Raw genomic sequence first — 20,233 nt, forward strand, 5'->3', positions numbered from 1 at the left:
TTCACCTGAATGGTGAGCAGTACTTGTATCGTACACAGTCTCTCTTCTCACCTGAATGGTGAGCAGTCCAAGTCTTACACTCCGGATTCTGTCAGTCACTTTAGATTTGCACTTTGGCTTATAGTAGGCACTTAATTAAAATTTATGGTTGAAGGAGTTTATGCACATATGTGCACACGCAGCACGTGGTCTCAGCACACACCCAAGCAGCAGGCCGTACACACACACACACACACTCCCCATAACACAACTGGGAGCGCCCAGCCAACCTGTTTTCTCCTCTACTCCTCTCTTATGGTCACCTTCGTCACCCTCCTACTCCTCCCTCCACCTTGCGGGACACAGTGAAAGTGAGACCTCCCTGGCAGGTGCAGGTGTAAAGACAATAGTGCAATAGGTGAAGGGAATTAAGAGTTGCAAACTTCCAGCTATAAAATAAGTAAGACACAGGAATGGAATGTACGCATAAGGAATATAGTCAATAATGTTGTAACAATGATGGTAACTGGTCTTTATGTGGTGATCATTCCATAATGTATAAAAACAGCGAAACACTATGTTGTACACCTGAAACTAATATAATATTGTATATTAATGATAACTCAATAAACAAAAACAAAAACCAATAGAGTAGACCGAACACCAGACAACTGACTGCATTTTCCATTCCCCCTTCCCCCTGATGCTTTGGGTCTTACAGCCGGTCTCAGGCTGCCCCAGGTCCTGGGAAGGTGAAGCTGATGGCGAGGTGGGGAGGGCTGCCCCCCAGTGTGCTACTCTGACCCTTCCCAGACAGACACCTTCACCATCTACGCCATTGACCTTGGCCCCCTGACCAAGATTCGGATTCGCCATGACAACTCGGGCAACAGACCAGGCTGGTTCCTGGACAGAATAGACATCATTGACATGAACAACGAGATCACGTGAGTGGGACTGGAGGGGAGGGAGGGAAGGCCATGCCTGCCACGAAGTAGTCATGGAAAAAAGCGTGGGAGTGGGGTGGCTGTGATGGGTGAGGGTTGGGGTAGGGTGGCTGTGGTGGGTGAGGGTGGGGGTAGGGTGGCTGTGGCGGGTGAGGGTGGGGGTAGGGTGGCTGTGGCGGGTGAGGGTGGGGGTGGGGTGGCTGTGGTGGGTGCAGATGGGGGTGGGGTGGCTGTGGCGGGTGAGGGTGGGGGTAGTGTGGCTGTGGTGGGTGAGGGTGGGGATGGGGTGTCTAGGACGTGGGTTTGGCCCATGGAGCTGGCTGGGTGGGCATTGCCTCCCTCCCTTCCCTCTCCCTGAGCAGCCCCTCAGCTGCTTGTCCTGTCAGGTGACAGTCTGGTAGGACATCCAATCCAGTTCTTGACTCCATCATTTCAGAAAGTCAGGTTTTCTGTCCTTGCCATGGCCCAATCTCCATGGCCAGACTTAGAACCCATAAGTCTCTCCATGTACAAAGTGACTTCCAGGACATTGTTTTAATGTTCTAGACTAGAAATAAGCAAACTTATTCTGTAAAGGCCAGAGAGCAAATATTTTAGGTTTTCAGGGCCATTTGGTCTCTGTAACAACTGCTCGACTTTGCCTTTGCTGCAGAAAAGCAGCCATAGATGATGCTAAGTGAATTGAAGTGGATGTGTTTCACTAAAACTTCATTTATAGACACTGAAACTTGAATTCCAAGTAATTTTCACATTTCACAAAATATTATTGTTTTTAGATTTTTTTCAACCATTTAAAGATGTGAGATCTCTGCTTAGTTTGTGGGATATACATAAGCAGGTGGGCCAGATTTGGCCCACAGGCCATAGTTTGCTGGCCCCTGCTTCAGATTCACAACTAGCCTCAGGAGCTCACTCCCCTTATCTCCTCCTCTTCCCTCGCCATCCTTTCCCATTGGTGCTGTACAGTTTCTTTTCTTTGTTTCCTTGGTATTGAGCAGCAATGAGGGCTCTGTGCTGAGCCAGCTCCAACCACTTGCAAGTGGAGAGAGCAACTCTGAGCAAAGCCTGCCCTGGGAGATAGATGTAAAATCATGGGAGACTGGTTCAAGATGGTGGAGTAGAAGGACGTGCGCTCACTCCCCCTTGTAAGAATCACAACTAACTGCTGAACAATCATCGACAGGAAGACACTGGAACTCACCAAAAAAGATACCCCACATCCAAAGCCAAAGGCAAAGCCTCAATGAGATGGTAGGAGTGGTGCAATCACAATAAAATCAAATCCCATAACCTCTGGGTGGGTGACTTATGGACTGGAGAACAATTATACCACAGAAGTCCACCAACTGGAGTGAAGGTTCTGAGCCCCACATCAGGCTTCCCAACCTTAGCATCTGGCAATGGGAGGAGGAATTCCTAGAGAATCAGACTTTGAAGCCTAGCAGGATTTGATTGCAGGACTTCAACAGGACTGGGGGAAACAGAGACTCCACTCATGGAGGGCACACACAAAGTAGTGTGTGCACCAGGACCCGGGGGAAGGAGCAGTGACCCCATAGGAGACTGAACCAGACCTACCTGCTTGTATTGGAGGTTCTCCTGCAGAGGAGGGGGGCAGCTGTGGCTCACCACGAGGATAAGGACACTGGCAGCAGAAGTTCTGGGAAGTACTCCTTGGCGTGAGCCTTCCCGTAGTCCACCATTAGCCCCACCAAAGAGGCTGTAGGATCCAGTGCTGGGTCACCTCAGGCCAAACGACCAACAGGGAGGGAACTCAGCCCCACCCACCAGCAGACAAGCCTATTAAAGTTTTACTGAACTCTGCCCACCAGAGCAACACCCAGATCTACCCACCACCAGTCCCTCCCATCAGGAAGCTTGCACAAGCCTCTTAGATAGCCTCACCCACCAGAGGGCAGACAGCAGAAGCAAGAAGAACTACAGTCCTGCAGCCTGTGGAACAAAAACCACATTCACAGAAAGACAGACAAAATGAAAAGGCAGAGGACTATGTATCAGATGAAGGAACAAGATAAAACACCAGAAAAACAGCTAAATAAAGTGGAGATAGGCAACCTTCCAGAAAAAGAATTCAGAATAATGATAGTGAAGATGATCCAGGACCTTGGAAAAAGAATGAAGGCAAAGAGCGAGAAGATGCAAGAAATGTTTAATAAAAACCTAGAAGAATTAAGGAACAAACAAACGGAGATGAGCAATACAATAACTGAAATGAAAAATACACTGGAAGGAATCAATAGCAGAATACCTGAGGCAGAAGAACGGATAAGTGACCTGGAAGACAGAATGGTGGAAATCACTGCCACGGAACAGAATAAAGAAAAAAGAATGAAAAGAAATGAAGACAGCCTAAGAGACCTCTGGGACAACATTAAACGCAACAACATTCACATACAGTGGTCCCAGAATGAGAAGAGAGAGAGAAAGGACCTGAGAAAATATTTGAAGAGATTATACTCGAAAACTTCTCTACCATGGGAAAGGAAATAGCCACCCAAGTCCAGGAAGTGCAGAGAGTCCCAGGCAGGATAAACCCAAGGAGAAACACACTGAGACACATAGTAATCAAACTGACAAAAATTAAAGACAAAGAAAAATTATTAAAAGCAACAAGGGAAAAACGACAAATAACATACAAGGGAACTCCCATAAGGTTAACAGCTGATTTCTCAGCAGAAACTCTACAAGCCAGAAGGGAGTGGCATGACATATTTAAAGCGATGAAAGGGAAGAACCTACAACCAAACCTACTCTACACAGCAAGGATCTCATTCAGGTTCGACAGAGAAATCAAAAGCTTTACAGACAAGCAAAAGTTAAGAGAATTCAGCACCACCAAACCAGCTCTACAGCAAATGCTAAAAGAACTTCTCTAAGTGGGAAACACAAGAGAAGAAAAGGACTTACAAAAACAAACCCAAAACAATTAAGAAAATGGTAATAGGAACATACATATCGATAATTACCTTAAATGTGAATGGATTAAATGCTCCAACCAAAAGACACAGGCTCGCTGAATGGATACAAAAACAAGACCCACATATATGCTGTCTAAAAGAGACCCATTTCAGACCTAGGGACACATACGGACTGAAAGTTAGGGGATGGGAAAAGATACTCCATGCAAATGGAAATCAAGAGAAAGCTGGAGTAGCAATACTCATATCAGATAAAATAGACTTTAAAATAAAGAATGTTACAAAAGACAAGGAAGGACACTATGTAATGATCAAGAGATCAATCCAAGAAGAAGATATAACAATTATAAATATATATGCACCCAACATAGGAGCACCTCAATACATAAGGCAAATGCTAACAGCTATAAAAGAGGAAATCGACAGTAACACAAAAATAGTGGGAGACTTTAACACCTCATTTACATCAATGGACAGATCATCAAGACAGAACAGAACTGGAACAAAAAATCCTAAAATTTGTATGGAGACATGGAAGACCCGGAATAGCCAAAGCAATCTTGAGGGTAAAAAACAGAGCTGGAGGAATCAGATTCCCTGACTTCAGACTATACTACAAAGCTACAGTAATCAAGACAATATGGTACTGGAACAAAAACAGAAGTATAGATCAATGGAACAGGATAGAAAGCCCAGAGATAAACCCACACACCTATGGTCAACTAATCTATGACAAAGAAGGCAAGGATATACAATGGAGAAAAAGTCTCTTCAGTAAGTGGTGCTGGGGACTTCCCTGGTGGCACAGTGGCTAAGAATCCTCCTGCCAATGCAGGGGACATGGGTTCGAGCCCTGGTCCGGGAAGATCCCATGTGCCACAGGGCAACTAAGCCCGTGCACCTCAACTACTGAGCCTGCTCTGTAGAGCCCGTGAGCCACAACTACTGAGCCCATGTGCCACAACTAACTGAAGCCCATGCGCCTAGAGCCCATGCTCTGCAGCAAGAGAAGCCACTGCCATGAGAAGCCCGTGCACTGCAACGATGAGTAGCCCCCACTCCCCACAACTAGAGAAAAGCCGCGTGCAGCAATGAAGACCCAACACAGCCAAAAATAAATAAATATAAATTTTAAAAAAAAAGTGGTGCTGGGAAAACTGGACAGCTACATGTAAAAGAATGAAATTAGAAAATGCCCTAACACCATACACAAAAATAAACGTAAAATGGATTAAATACCTAAATGTAAGAACGGACACTGTAAAACTCTTAGAGGAAAACATAGGAAGAACACTCCTTGACATAAATCACAGGAAGATCTTTTTTGACCCCTCTCCTAGAGTAATGGAAATAAAAACAAAATAAACAAATGGGACCTAATGAAACTTAAAAGCTTTTGCATAGCAAAGGAAACTATAAACAAGACAAAAAGACAACCCTCAGAATGGCAGAAAATATTTGCAAATGAATCAACAAACAAAGGATTAATCTCCAAAATATATAAACAGCTCATGCAGCTCAATATTAAAAAAAAACTAAACAACCCAATCAAAAAATGGGCAGAAGACCTAAATAGACATTTCTCCAAAGAAGACATACAGATGGCCAAGAGGCACATGAAAAGATGCTCAACATCACTAATTATTAGAGAAATGCAAATCAAAACTACAATGAGGTATCACCTCACACCAGTTAGAATGGGCATCATCAGAAAATCTCCAAACAACAAATGCTGGAGAGGGTGTGGAGAAAAGGGAACCCTCTTGCACTGTTGGTGGGAATGTAAATTGATACAGCCACTATGGAGAACAGTATGGAGGTTCCTTAAAAAACTAAAATTAGAATTACCGTATGTCCCAGCAATCCCACTACTGGGCGTATACCCAGAGAAAACCAAAATTCAAAAAGACACATGCACAACAATGTTCATTGCAGCTCTATTTACAATAGCCAGGTCATGGAAGCAACCTAAATGCCCATCGACAGACAAATGGATAAAGAAAATGTGGTACATATATACAATGGAATGTTACTCAGCCATAAAATGGAACGAAATTAGGTCATTTGTAGAGATGTGGATGGACCTAGAGATTGTCATAGAGAGTGAAGTAAGTCAGAAAGAGAAAAACAAATATCATATATTAACACATATGTGGAATCTAGAAAAATGGTACAGATGAACCAGTTTGCAAGGCAGAAATAGAGACCCAGATGTGGAGAACAAACATCTGGACACCAAGGGGGGAAAGCGGCGTGGGGGTGGGGTGGGGTGGTGGTGGTGCGATGAACTGGGAGATTGGGACTGACATATATACACTAATATGTATAAAATAGATAACTAATAAGAACCTGCTATATAAAAAATAAATAAATAAAATAGAATTCAAATTTAAAAAAAAATGGCCGTTCAGAGAAAGAAAAATTAGAGCAGCAAATCTGCTCTCTCTCTCGAAGAGACACCGTCTTCCCTGACAGTGCCTGTGGCCTCCCATGACCTTTATTAGCTCAGGAATAAGGCCTTTGCAGCCAAAAGGGTAAATGAACACTGACCTCATCCCTCAGCTGCCCCTGGACCCAGTCACATGTCTCCATGCAAAGTGACTCCACCCTGACTCCCCTTTGCCGCTCATGCCCCACCCCCAATCCATCGCCACTGTGTCAGAAAAGCTCAGCCAGACCCCCTCTCCCCATCTTCAGCACCCCCTGGTCAGAGCCTCCTGGCTGGTGCCTCTGCTTCACCCAGGCCCTCCTAGTGTCTACAGCCATCCAGCCCTTAGGCCACGTCCCTCCTCTGCTCACACCCCACAGAGGCCTTCTTGGTGATGAAACTCGGGGCCCAGCAGCCACACAGAGTGTAAGGGGAAGAGCAGGGGCACAAACTCAGAGTTCTGGAATTCCAGACCCACTCTGTTGCTACGCTGCTCTTCCAGTACCACCAGTTGACATACTTGATGTGCTCCAGCCTTTATGCACAAAATGGGAACACATTAAATACATTTTACAGCGTTCAGTTTTGCAATCCACTCATTCCAGTTTAACTTTCAAGTGAAACTCATACTTCTGGTGGCCCCGAGCTTTGTTCCAACGCTCAGTTTAAACCTCCTGCTGACCTGACCCAACCCCGGGCTCTTCCCTTCCATTGCCCTTGCTTAAGTGGAGTGGTGGGCATACCTGGCCAGAACACCTGCATGCCTCTCTTCCCCTTTGCTTCTGAAAAATCCCTACCTACTCCCCTCTGCAGACCTGCCTGAGCAGGATTCATTCCTGTGGGAGGAAGGGGAGGGGCCAGTAGGCCCAGTCCTCCACTAGACCTCCCGTGAGTGCTTGTTGTTGCTGTGAGGATAGAGGCTAAACGTCCAGCGCTCAGGCCCATCCTGGCTCCAGCTCTGGTTCTCCTGCCTGCGGAGGCTGCAGCCATGGGCGAGCTAAGGGCCTTTAACTTCATGGTGCAGTTATCTCAGGGACCATGGGGGTGGTGCCAAGAAGCCAGGCTCTGATTCCCCGCGCGTGCGCTCTTCACGGGTGTGGGAGGGCTTGCGCCTTCCCCTCTTACTGACTTTTTTCTCTCCCAGCATCAGTCTCCCCCAGCTCTCTCTTTATGCATCTCTCTCCCTCTGTCCCTGTCCTCCTCCAGCTTCCCATACTCTCATTACTCCACCTCGGCCCCAATCCCACTCTTTTCTTTACTTCTGTCTCTCTCCCTTAATCAGCCATAATTTAGAACTAAAGCCTATTATTCATAAATTAGTAAAAGTTTAACTTTCCCACTCACATATTTGAAAGGCAGAGAAGTGGAACGATATACATTTTTCACTTAAACACTAATGTCATAGCAATTTGGTTTATATCTCCCAAGGTTGAGCTCCTCCCACCCTTTAAATCCACATCTCTCAATACACAGTTGCCCCTCTGTGCCCCATCCGAGCCCCTGGGCCGAGGTGGCGTCCTCTGGCGCTGCCCCTCTACCATGCTCACGTTGGGAAGCAGTAAGGACTGTAGGAGGATGTGGGGCTCAGACAGGGACGAGACCCCTGGCCTACACTGCTCCCACCTCTCCAGACTTTGACCAGACCCTGAATGCATCTTATACACCTGGACAGCGGTGGGGAAGGGGTGCAGATGGGGCTGTAGAGAAGGGCTGCATCCCCAAACCCTCTGAGTTGTTCTGGAAGCTCAGGGGCCCAGTGGGAACTGTCCAGCCCACAATCTCCAGAGATCCCAGGCATGGACTGAAGAGGAAGAAAGGAAGCGTAAGAAGAATCATCGTCATCTTCACAATAGTTCTAGCAAATTCCTAACCAAGAGCATACTGAGAGCCGGGCATTTTTTGGAAGCACTTAAAAATGTTTGAGTCAGGAAATTCTCACAACCACCTATGAAATGTGCACTGTCATCCTCATTCTACAGAGGGTTGCCTGATAAACTGCAGAATGGCCGATTAGATTTGAATGTCAGATAAGCAATGGATAACGTTTTAGTATAACTATGTCCCCAATACTAGATAGGACATACTTATATTGAAACATTATTACTTGCTTATCTAAAATTCCAATTTAACTGGGAGTCCTGTGATTTTATTGGCTAAATCTGGCAACCTTTGCACAAAGAGGTAAAGAAACTTGTTCAAGCTCACATGACCGTAGGCGGCAGAGCCAGGATTCAACCCCAGTCTGGCTCTAGAGGCGAGTCCTCATTTCCCGCACCCTGCTGCCTCTCTCGGCCCCAATCCTTCTTCCCCTTCCGTGCAGGCGCCTTCCTTGCTCTGGGTTCAGCCTCTCCACTGAGGAGTCTACCTTGGACTTCCCTTCCCTGGGTGGCGCCCGCTGTCTGCTGTGTCAGCTCCTTAGCCATACTCTTTGCACCTTCCAGAAGCATATTTGGGTCATTCCATTAAAATCCACTAATTCAGCCCTTGGGTATGAAGCCCCTCCTATGTGTACAACATTCTCTGCCAAAGTGGCTCTGGCTAACAGGTTGATTTTAGAAAAGGCTGGAACAGTCCCCAGAAGCCCCTTTTCCTCTAGATTCCTCCAATAGGACCGTGATTGAGGGTTTGCTGTGCTCCAGGCACTGTTAGCCAGCCATTTTCAGTGGGGTTGTATGGAAACCACATCCCATGTTTGTTGTCTACTCCAGCCAAGTGACTAATGGGGTGACTCCCAGGCTAGGTAGGATGGGAGGGCAATGCTGGGGGTGCAGGGGAAGACAGGGGAGCATTTGGGCCCCATGATGGCCTCTCGTTCCTCAGCCCACGACTACTGTTTCATGACACCTTTCCAAAGAGACACCCCGCAATTCTCCTCACCCCCTGTCCCCACAGGTACTACTTTCCGTGCCAGCGTTGGCTGGCAGTGGAGGAGGAGGATGGCCAGCTGTCCAGGGAGCTGTTGCCAGTGGATGAGTCCTATGTGCTGCCACCAAGCGAGGATGAGGAGGGTGGGGGAGATGACAGCAACCCCCTCGACAACCTGGCCCTGGAGCAGAAAGGTTTCCTAACCTAGAGCTGATTTCTCCCCTCCAGCACCCCTTTCCTCTGTCTCTCCCCCACTAGGTCTCCATCTTTCCTTCCCCTGTGGGCTCTGGGCACTTCCTTCCCTGGGAATCTATCTGTTCTCTCATTCCTCCATGGCAAGAATGGGGAGGTGAAGGGGGCGTATTCTCACATGTCTAGCATATGGCTGGGTATAAAGTACATGGCCTAGCATGGAGTTATTGTCAGGAATAGAATGGAATGGAATGGAATAGAATAGAATAGTTATAGCTGACTCTGACTTAGTCTTGTGTCCTCCCCTCCAGGCACATTATAGACTCTCAATATGGATATTTTCGTCAAGGGAAAGAATGAACTTTCAAGAGTTCTATGATGCTTGTGTTCCCTTCCTTGAAACATGCATCCCTAAAACTTCCCAACCTGAAGGAGTCACACCAGGGCTCCTGGCTGTTGAGTCTCTGAACCCCACAGTCACCCCAAGTCTTCCCCAAGCATCCTACAACTTTACTGATTGAGGGTTTCCTGAGTGAGCTGGACGTGGGGTGGGGGGACCTCATCTCTGCCTTCAGGAAGTTTCCAGACTAAAGGCAGCTGCAGAAGAACACATGCTACAAGTAAAGTGATTCATAAAAACAGCCAACACGAGCAGAGAAACATGCTCAGTACATTTTCTGCCTCCTCCCTTCATGGGAGGTGGAATCTACCACTCACTTCTCCACACTCTTCTCCTGGCAGATAAATCTACCACATTCTCAGTGACCATAAAGACCGGGGACAAGAAGAACGCGGGCACCGATGCCAATGTCTTCATCACACTCTTTGGCACTCAAGATGACACTGGTAAGAGAGCAACGCAGGGCCGAGGTTCACCCACGTTCCCCTCCAGGGAGACTGGGAGATCCAGTGCAATTTTCCAAGGAAATACTGGACATGACTCTCCCTCTTTCTCTCTTTTATTTTAAGAAACCATATTTTTAAATTCTCTTTATTATTTTATTTTATTTTATGAAGAATACTTAACATGCAATCTATTTTCTTACCAAATTTTAAATGTACAATACATGGTCATTGACTATAGGTATGTGGTGTACAGCAGATCTCTAGAGCTTATTAAACTTACTAAACTGAAACTTTATGCCTGTTGATTATTAAACCCCCATTTCTTCCTATCCCCAGCTCCTGATAACTACCATTTCCGTCTTTGATTTTATGAATTTGATTTTGATACCTCACTTAAATGGAGTCATGCTGTATTCATCCTTTTGTGTCTGGCTAATTTCACTTAGCATAATATCCTCAAGAACGATCCACATGGTTGCATATTGGAGAATCTCCTTTTACAAGGCTGTATAATATTCCATTGTATGTACATACCATATTTTCTTTATCCATTCATCTGTCAATAGACATTTAGGATTTTTCCCATTCTTAGCTATTGTGAATAGCGCTGCAATGAACACATGAGCGCTAATACTTTTCAAGAATCTGATTTCAATTCTTTTGGATATATACCCAGAATTGGGATCGTGGGTTCATATGGTAGTTCTCTTTTTAACTTTTTTAGGAACTTTCATACTATTATCCATAGCACCTGCATCATTTTTCATTCCCACCAACTGTGTGCAGGGGTTCCAATTTCTCTACATCCTCACCAACACTTGTTGTCTTTTGGTTTGTTTGGGTTTTTAAAAATTTATTTATTTTTGGCTGCATCAGGTCTTACTTGCAGCACATGGGATCTTTCATTGCGGTGCCCGGGCTTTTTGTTGCAGTGCAAGGGCTTCTCTCTAGTTGTGACACGTGGGCTTTGTAGTTGTGGCATGCAGACTTACTTGCCCCATGGCATGTGGGATCTTAGTTCCTGACCAGAGATGGAACCCACGTTCCCTGCACTGAAAGGCAGATTCTTAACCATTGGACCACCAGGAAAGTCCCCTTTTGTTTTTTTGACAGTAACCATCCTGACAGGTGTGAGATATCTCATTATGGTTTTGATTTGCATTTACTTCATGGTTAGTGACAATGAGCCTTTTTTCTTATACTGTTGGCCATTTTTATGTCTTCTCTGGAGAAATGTCTGTTTAAGTCCTTAGCCCATTTTTAATTGGGTTCTTGTTACTGAGTTGTAAGATTACTTTATATATTTTGGTGATTAACCCCTTATAGATATATAGTTTGCAAATATGTTCTCCCATTCTGCTTTTGTTTTTGTTTTTGTTTTTTTGCGGTACGCGGGCCTCTCACTGTTGTGGCCTCTCCTGTTGCGGAGCACAGGCTCTGGATGCGCAGGCTCAGCGGCCATGGCTCACGGGCCCAGCCGCTCTGCGGCATGTGGGATCTTCCTGGACCAGGGCACGAACCCGTGTCCCCTGCATCGGCAGGCGGACTCTCAACCACTGTGCCACCAGGGAAGCTCCTCCCATTCTGTATGTTGCCTTTTCACTCTGTTGTTTCCTTTGCTGTGTAGAAACTTTTTAGTTTAATGTAGTCCCTCTTGTTAATTTTATTTTTTGTTGCTGTGCTTTTGGTGGCATATTCATGAAATCATTGCCAAGACCAATGTCATAAAGTGTTTCTTTTATGCTTTGTTCTAGGAGTTTTACAGTTTCGGTCCTTCTGTTTAAATCTGTAATTCATTTGGAGTTGATTTTTATGTACAGTATGAGATAAGGGTCCAAATTAAGTATTTTACACGTAGACATCCATTTCCACCATTTATTGGAGAGGGTATCCTTTCCCCATTGTGTATTCTTGCATGCCTCTGACTCTTGAAAGATTTCATGCAACTAGCCCAAACAGAGAAAGGCAATTCCTTTCTTCTTAAAAATCTCCCTGTGAGGTGACTTGTCTGCCTCAGTTGTGAATGCCAGTTCTTTTAAAACTCTTCCTAAATCTTACTAAGTCAGGCCTACTGCATTCTGGGGACAGAGAGCCCCCTGCCCTCTCTTGGTCCTCACTGCTGCCTCTACCACCTCTACCACCTTTGGAAGCCATGTCAATCATCTTCCCTTCGGTATCCTCTCCCCAAGTAATGGTGCCCGATTCTTTGTCCAGGCCTTTCTGAAAGTTTTTACCATTTCCTGTGCCTTTCCTTGAGGTGTCACTCTGTTTGACTTTCAAAACTGTAGCAAACGGGCTCCTCAGTCCAAACAGCGAGTGATCTCTTCTCTGTGTCTTTTGCCAGCTTTCTCCTTCTGTTCTAAAGGCAGAGGTAGCCCTAACTCTATCTCTACCTCAATAACAACCTGGGAACCAGTGGCTCTTCCCAACCTCCAGTGAGATTCAGCCAGTGGGTTCCATGGTACTCTCCGTATGAGATGCTCAGGGAGTCTTGGGGTCCTTCTGGAGCCTCTGTCAAGGCAATCAGAGAAGGTGGAATATAGTGCTGGAGTCAGCCATCCACTTGTACCATGTCCAGCCATCCTGTCTGAGTTCAGAGAGGAACCAGTCCCTCAAATATGTAGTCATCCCATATTTGCTCAAAACCCTGTGGGTCCAGAGCTCTATGCCAAGAATTGCTGAAGAATGAAGGAGCTTAATCCCTGACTTTGGGGTGCTCTTACTCTAATTCAGCACTGTGGTGATATAGAGCATGGACTCAAGCTTGACTGATTGGTTTAAACTTCTGCTCTACCACTTATTAGCTGTGTGACCTTGGGCAAGTTCCTTAATCTCTCTGTGCTTTAGTTTCCCCCATTTGTAAAATGGAGATTATATTAGTACATGCCTCATAGAGTTGTGTATTTAATGAAATTGAACATGTAAAATATTTGAGACAAAATGGCACTCAATAAAGCATTTATTATTATTATTATTTACTAGGTTAGGTAATGCAGATATAATGAATGAATCAGGCCAAAACTTATAAATGAACGTCCTTGTAATAGTTACTGAGCCATGGTCAATGAAATTGAGGGGCCCTAACAACTGCTTTTATTTGCCAAGGAATTGCTATGTGTTAGGCACATGCTTGAAGACACAAGTCATCATGTTATTAAATACTCACAACGACTCTATGGGGAAGACCACCCCTTTTGACATTCGAGGAAACCAGTTTCAGGGAATTAAGTAATTTGTCCAAGGCCACCCAGATGCTAAGTGGCAAAACCGGGCATCTAACCAAGGTCTGTCTGACTCTGTGTGCTGAAACCAGTCTGCAATGAGTCTAGATTATCAGACTTCCTACATGAGGTGGGACTTACAGGGTTAAGGAGACTTGAAAGCTGAGGCAGGAGGAGATGGTGATGATCCTGAAACCACCTTAAATTTCAGACTGACACGCAGCCAGAGTCCCAGGACATATAATGTATGTGAGATGGCTGGTCAGGGGCATTTGAAGCCAACGCTCCTTCTGTCATCCAAATAAGAGTCTCCAGAGAATTCCCACATGCCCCATCCCTGCAGGGGAGGCCCTGTTTCACCAGGGAGCGTGGGAGGGTGGCTCTGTCACTGGCTTCCTCCCGGCCATGGAGAAACGTGGGGATTGTGAAAGGGGAGCACACATTGACTTAGGGCCCCACCACTTCCTTCTGATGACCTTGGATAAGGCACTTAATTTCTGGGTGTGTCTCCTTTTCTTTAGATGCAAACTGGAAATAAAAATATATATGTCAAGGGCTTCCCTGGTGGCGCAGTGGTTGAGAGTCCGCCTGCCGATGCAGGGGACACGGGTTCGTGACCCGGTCCGGGAAGATCCCACATGCCGCGGAGCAGCTGGGCCCGTGAGCCATGGCCGCTGGGCCTGCGCATCCCGAGCCTGTGCTCTGCAACGGGAGAGGCCACAACAGTGAGAGGCTCACGTACGGCAAAAAAAAAAAAAAAAAAAAAAAAAAAAAATATATATATATATATATGTCAAAAGATTATTGTAAAGCTTAATAAAAGGACATACATACACACACAAAATGCCAAAGACCCCAAGTGGATGGTAATTGTACAGTCTAAATTTGATGAAAGTTCAGAAATTTGGTCATTATGAGGAGAGACGAAAAAAGGTGGTCAGACTAGGTTGGGAGGTCTCAGGCCCAGCCAGTCATTTGGGGTCATTTGGTTGGCAGGAATGACCCTCCTGAAATCCTCCAAGACAAACAGTGACAAGTTTGAGAGGGACAGCATCGAAATCTTCACAGTGGAGACCCTGGACCTGGGAGATCTGTGGAAAGTCAGGATCGGCCATGACAACACAGGTCTCTGCCTTCCCTCCCTCTTTTCCTGGCTAAGAACGTGAGGACCATGGTCAGGTCCCCGTGGGTGTCTAGGCAAGAATCTGAGGTAGACTTGGATGTCATCTGCCTTCCATAATGACACAGCTTCCTCAGTCCCTCCAGTCTGGTAGAGTCCTGGCTGCACTCAGAGATTCTGGTCAAATTGATCAGGGAGGAGCCAGGACGCTGGTGACTTTTAAAGCTTTCCCCAAAACCGCACTCTGAGAAATTTCAGTGGGCAGCCAGATTTGACAATCCCTGATCAGTGGTCCTCAAATTTGAATGTGTATCAGAGCCACGTTGGGGGGCTTGTTAAAACACAGATTTCTGGGCCCCACCCACAGCCTTTGGTTGGAGTAGGTCTGGGGTGGGACCCGAGAGTTTATGTTTATCACTGGTAATGCTGAGGCTGCTAGTCCGGGGGCTTCACTTTGAGAACCACTGATGGAGCCAGTTCTTCCCAGAACCTGCTGCAGCCACACAAAAGCTGTGCCCAAGTTTGTTCTCTCTCAGTAAAGCAGACTCATTTTCTTGGTCTTCAAACCATATCTTCTAAGCCTGAGGAAGGAGGCCTTCCTCCTTCCCTCTGGGACTGAGGAACAGGGTCTCTGCCTGGCTTCCATTTCTTTCTTTAAACCTGAGCACTCATTTTCCCAGGGAGGAGCATCGATCCTTCACTAGTTTCCCTTGCCTTCATGCATCGCAAACTGAGGCCAGGGAGCCCAGTGTTTCGCCCCGTCACTGGGTGGAACTATGGAGTCCTCGTTAACACAGGCTCTCTCTGGCATCTCTGGGCTCCCTCTTTGGAGCACCTTCCGCCTTGGACAGTGTGCTTGCTTCCCTCCCCTCAGACTCTCTGCCTCCTGTCATCTCCTCCCCATGCTCCTTTGCTCTTGCTAATTTCACTGACAGTAGGCTGGAGTGTGATCCACCTTCAGCTGGGTGCAGGGGAATCAGTTCAGTAATGCTGTAAGCAAAAGGGATGGCATGTTCACGGTGGAGCTATAAGCACCAGCCGTCGAGTAGGGAAGGACGTTTGGAGTCCCTGAAGTTGTTCACAGAAAACCATCTGTGTAGAGGTCCTTGATGAGTTCTGTGTCTCCTTCCCTCCAGGCAAGGCTCCAGGCTGGTTTGTAGACTGGGTAGAGGTGGACGCCCCATCCCTTGGAAGGTGCATGACATTCCCCTGTGGCCGCTGGTTGGCCAAGAGTGAAGACGATGGTGCCATCGTCAGGGACCTCTTCCACGCGGAACTTCAGACAAGGCTGTATACACCATGTAGGAATCTTGCACAGCAAGGCTGGGCCTCCTCCTGCACCCCATTGCTCACCACCCCAACTCAGTCCCGGTCCATCATCCAGTGTTGACCCTTGGCCAGGCACACCTTGGAAATTGCCCTGGCCCTGTGCTGGCTGTGGACAGAGCCCTGGACCCAGGGAAAGGAAATATGGGATGTATTCCACACTGTACCCCAAACTAGCTGGTGACAACAGGCAGAGTGCCTGTGCTTTCAGCCAGTCTGTTGTACTAGCTCTGTGATGGGAGAGGCACGGAGACCCTGGTCTGAGGCGATGGGAGCTTTCTGTGGGCACTAGGCATGACAAAACACCTCCCCTCACCCTGTGGTTGCTAGGCAACCATGTGAAGGTTCAGGTCCCTGGGTAGCAGCTCCCGGTGAAGGGACCATCTGGGGTGGTGGTGCTCGTGAAGAACTTGACCTGCCTGTGTCCTGTTTTCACCTCCCCTCTGACTTTGCCCTCTGTCCCCCACCCTTAGTTGTCCCTTACGAGATCACCCTCTACACCAGTGATGTCTTTGCCGCTGGGACAGACGCAAACATCTTCATCATCATTTATGGCTGCGATGCTGTGTGCACCCAGCAGAAGTACCTATGCACCAACAAGAGGGAGCAGAAGCTGTTCTTTGAGAGGAAGTCCGCCTCCCGCTTCATAATGGAGGTACCTGGGTCTGGCAGGCAGCCGGGGGAGCCAGGACTGGGGACGGGATGGACCAGAAGACAAGAAGGAGCCCTTTGTCCAGAGTCTGACATGTGCCTTCCCTCTGAGGCACTGCTGTGAGTGAGGGAGACAGGCAGTTCATCCAACCTCTCTGAGCCTCAGTGCATCTGAGTAGCCAGGAGGACAGTGAACCTGCCCTTCCAGGACTAGTGTCTGAATCAAAGGTGATCACGAGTGCATGGGGCTTAGGGAGCTAAAAGCACAATTCCAGTTCCATTGGGGCCATCTCCAGTGCTACCAACAACAGAGACCCGTGGAGAGAGCCGGCTTCCAGACTTTCTCGTCATACAATTGTCTCCCGTTCATCGGCTAAGCTATGGCCAATCCTCTCATATACAAAAGAGCATCCGTATATTCCTCGGCTCCCCCTCAACTCTGGCCTGAGAGTCGTTCGACGGCTACTGCGGATGTATGTCACCACATCCACACCTTGGTATTCTCTGCACTCAGTCCCGTGCCTCCCTGCGCGCTCCACCGCATGCCAGGTGGGGTGGGAGAGACAAGGGAAGAAGAGGACCCAGACTATGCCTGCAAGGGGCTTGCAGTCCAGCTGGGGAACTCCAGATCTCACACGAGGCTAATGAGAGAGTCTGGCGATCATCATAGTAACTGATCCTGGGGGTAGGAAGGCACCATCATAGGGCTTTACCCATATTAACTCACTTAACCCTCATAGCAACTCTGCGCTTTAATCACCCCTGCTTAAATATGGGGAAACTGAGGCACAGAGAGTTTAGTAGCTTACATGAAATCACACAACCAAAGCATAGTGGAAGCAGGATTCAAAGCCAGGAGGACTGGCTCACAATATGTGCTCTTAGCCGCTGTAGTAGACTAGTCCATGGTGATGAGGGCAAACAGCGGGGCTGGCTGAGACTGCTACAGGTGCTCGGAGATGGGAGAGGGCTCCCTGGAAGTGGTGGTTTTGAGCTGGACCTGAAAGTGGACATAAGCGGGAACAGGGAGGGAAGGCATTCCTAGCGAGGGGAACATCATGGCCAGAGGTGGAAGTCAACACAGCAAGTGGCTTGAGGTTTGGCCAGAGGGGATAGGAGGAGAGTGATGCGACTTGGGTAGAGGACGAGATGGAGCAGGACCTAAAGGGGATGACTCTGCAGGACGAGAGATGGGAGCCAGGTAGTGGGGACCTTTTCAGATGTGCCCCTTACTTTCTGGTGGGAAACAAAGTCCAGAGCCCCTTCCTTCTTCCTCGGGCTGTGTCTGCCCTGGGGGACTCCCTTTCCCCTCCCCTTCTCTGGGAGCAGTCAGCACTTCTGGGAAGTTTGCCACCTTGGTGGAGTTTTGTTTGTTTTTTGCAGTACGCGGGCCTCTCACTGCCGTGGCCTCTCCCGTTGCGGAGCACAGGCTCCGAACGCGCAGGCTCAGCGGCCATGGCTTACGGGCCCAGACGCTCCGCAGCATGTGGGATCCTCCCGGACCGGGGCACGAACCCATGTCCCCCACATCAGCAGGCGGACTCTCAACCACTGCGCCGCCTTGGTGGAGTTTTTTAACAAGGAAAATTCAAGGGTGATTCATCTACGCACACAGAGCAACACTTCACCCACCCGAGATGTCAAGGCGTGTGCGTCATGCAAGCCTGATGCCGTCAGGGGCACGAGCTGTGATTACACCTCAGCATGGCTTCTGGGGAGTTTTATTAATGAAGTCCGCCTAATGGGCAGCTATAATTTGCCAGCAATTTGTTGCTATCTTATTTTTCTTTTCAAATCTATCTGGGAGCTGCGTGTATGAGAGCTTAGAAACAAATGAGATCGCTTTGTGTCCCTGTCTCTCCATTTCTCTTTTCCAGTTGATCTTCAGATAAGAGGTGGAGCGCTGGGTTGCGAGCCCATAACCCTGGGTTCTGGTTCTGCTCAGCCTCTAACTCATGAGCAAGCCCCACCCTCTCTCCGTGGCCTCGCCCTCAGACACACGGATCGGCTGGGAAAATAACAACAATAGCTAATAATTACTGAGCACTTCCCATGTGCCAACCTTGTCCTCAGCACTCGGTGTCCCAAGTCACCATTCCAAGAGTTAGGCTGGCAAACGATCCCATTCGCCAGCTGCCTGGCAGCTCAGCGTCCTTGAGTGCAGGTTCTGTGAGCCACGATCTCACCCGTAGCTTCCTGTTTCTCCTGTTGGCAAAGGATAAGGCCCTGTGAAATCACTGGTCTCCGTTTAATGATTCAGAAAGCCCGGGGACTCGTGGGGGACACCGCTTCTCTGATGATGCATGGGTGAGCTGGCCAGCGGGGAGTTGGAGCGGAGCTGCAGGGCAGCAGAAGCAATGACAGTTATAGCATCTTGTTAACTCAGGGCGTCTCCAGCAATGTGGCGCCATATTGGTCACTTGGAAGGAGAGAATCACTGACAAGAAGAAGCACGTCTGCGATCTTAGCTGTAGGAGTGACCTCGAAGGGTTGCTCTGCCCATGCCTCTGCCTTCAGCTGAGCAATCTTCCTATTTGATAGATGAGGCAGTTGAGACCTGGAAGGTCAAGTGCCTTGTCTAGATCACACAGCTCGTAGGGCTGCAACTGGGAAGGATGGAGGTGGGGTGGGAATAGGGGGAGGTTTCTCAAGCAGTGCTGATGGGCCTTCCCATGGCTGCTGACTGTGGGCGTGTGTGTGTGGAGGGTATGCAGCGGTGGGAGCTGTTCTAGTTCATTCCCAGGTCACATCTGTCTAGAGTTATAGAGGCTTTGCATTTGATGAATGACTCAATCACTCATTCAGATGCCATTCACTCATCGGGAGCTCTCATCCATCCTGGAGCCGGCTCTTTGTAGCACTGAGACCTTGATGGAGCAGGCCAGGCAGGTAGCTTTGCACAGTTGCCACCAGGAAACTCAAGTCTGCACACCCTCTTTAACCCCCAACTGCCAAAGCAAAAGGCATGAATTCCGTGGACCAACCATGAGCCAGAGCACCTGGGTATTACCATATTTCCCTACCCTCTTTTCCCTTTACCCCGACTTCCTTGTTTATATCCACCTGTGATTGCTCAGATCCCCATAGGGCTGAGGCAGGGTGTGAACTGATACATACAGCACCATTTCACAAGAGAATATGACACATGAGAACTGGGAGAGGCCCTGGAGTGGGACCTGGTGGGACGATGGAGGGCAGCCTGGCAGAGAGAGAGCCGGGGAGACAGGTGCCAGCTGAGTGGCTGCCTTGCCTTGTGTCTGGCCACCTCCCTGCTTCCTTAGAGGGCTCCGAGGGAAGAATCTGGGGATCAGTCACTCCTGACTGAGTTCCTCCCTTGCACCTTAAGCCCATAGGCTCCAGGCAGGAGAGACGGGAGATCATAGCTCCTGAATTTCAGGGACTCACTGTGGCACGCACGTAATCAGCTTTTTCATTCAAGGGGATGTTCATACATACATTTGTGGTTAAGGTTCAGCACTGCATGTGAGAGAACCCAGCTGACTTTGTCATACCCATTTTTCAAATGAGGAAGCAATCATTCTTTCATCCTTCCAGCCAATAGTTATTGAGAATCTAGGTTCTGGGCTTTGGGGATGCAGTGGTGAGCAAAACAGATGTGATGCCTACCCTTGTGGCTTTCAGTTGTAGAGAAGAAGGTATCACACCTTCTTTATCACACAGGTAAATGCAAACTTCTGAGAACTGCTGTGGGGGGTGGT

At 47.9% G+C, this 20,233-nt stretch overlaps 1 protein-coding gene across 3 annotated transcripts in view; it reads left to right on the forward strand.

The window, feature by feature from the left end:
• Positions 1 to 20,233, forward strand: part of LOXHD1 (lipoxygenase homology domains 1) — a 201,602-nt gene that overhangs the window by 106,035 nt on the left and 75,334 nt on the right. The window contains exons 21-26 of one of the 3 annotated variants that reach the window (XM_029227610.1): positions 793 to 926; positions 9,186 to 9,352; positions 10,092 to 10,196; positions 14,414 to 14,542; positions 15,674 to 15,838; positions 16,337 to 16,518. In XM_029227610.1, coding sequence (XP_029083443.1) covers positions 793 to 926; positions 9,186 to 9,352; positions 10,092 to 10,196; positions 14,414 to 14,542; positions 15,674 to 15,838; positions 16,337 to 16,518 — 882 coding nt within the window. Of the gene's footprint in view, positions 1 to 792; positions 927 to 9,185; positions 9,353 to 10,091; positions 10,197 to 14,413; positions 14,543 to 15,673; positions 15,839 to 16,336; positions 16,519 to 20,233 lie in introns of those variants that run through there. The other 2 variants (XM_029227620.1, XM_029227631.1) reach the window with 2 other exon arrangements.

Source organism: Monodon monoceros, unplaced genomic scaffold, assembly GCF_005190385.1.
Source record: "Monodon monoceros isolate NGI ecotype Baffin Bay Population unplaced genomic scaffold, NGI_Narwhal_1 Super_Scaffold_1, whole genome shotgun sequence".
Taxonomy (NCBI): Eukaryota; Metazoa; Chordata; class Mammalia; order Artiodactyla; family Monodontidae; genus Monodon; species Monodon monoceros.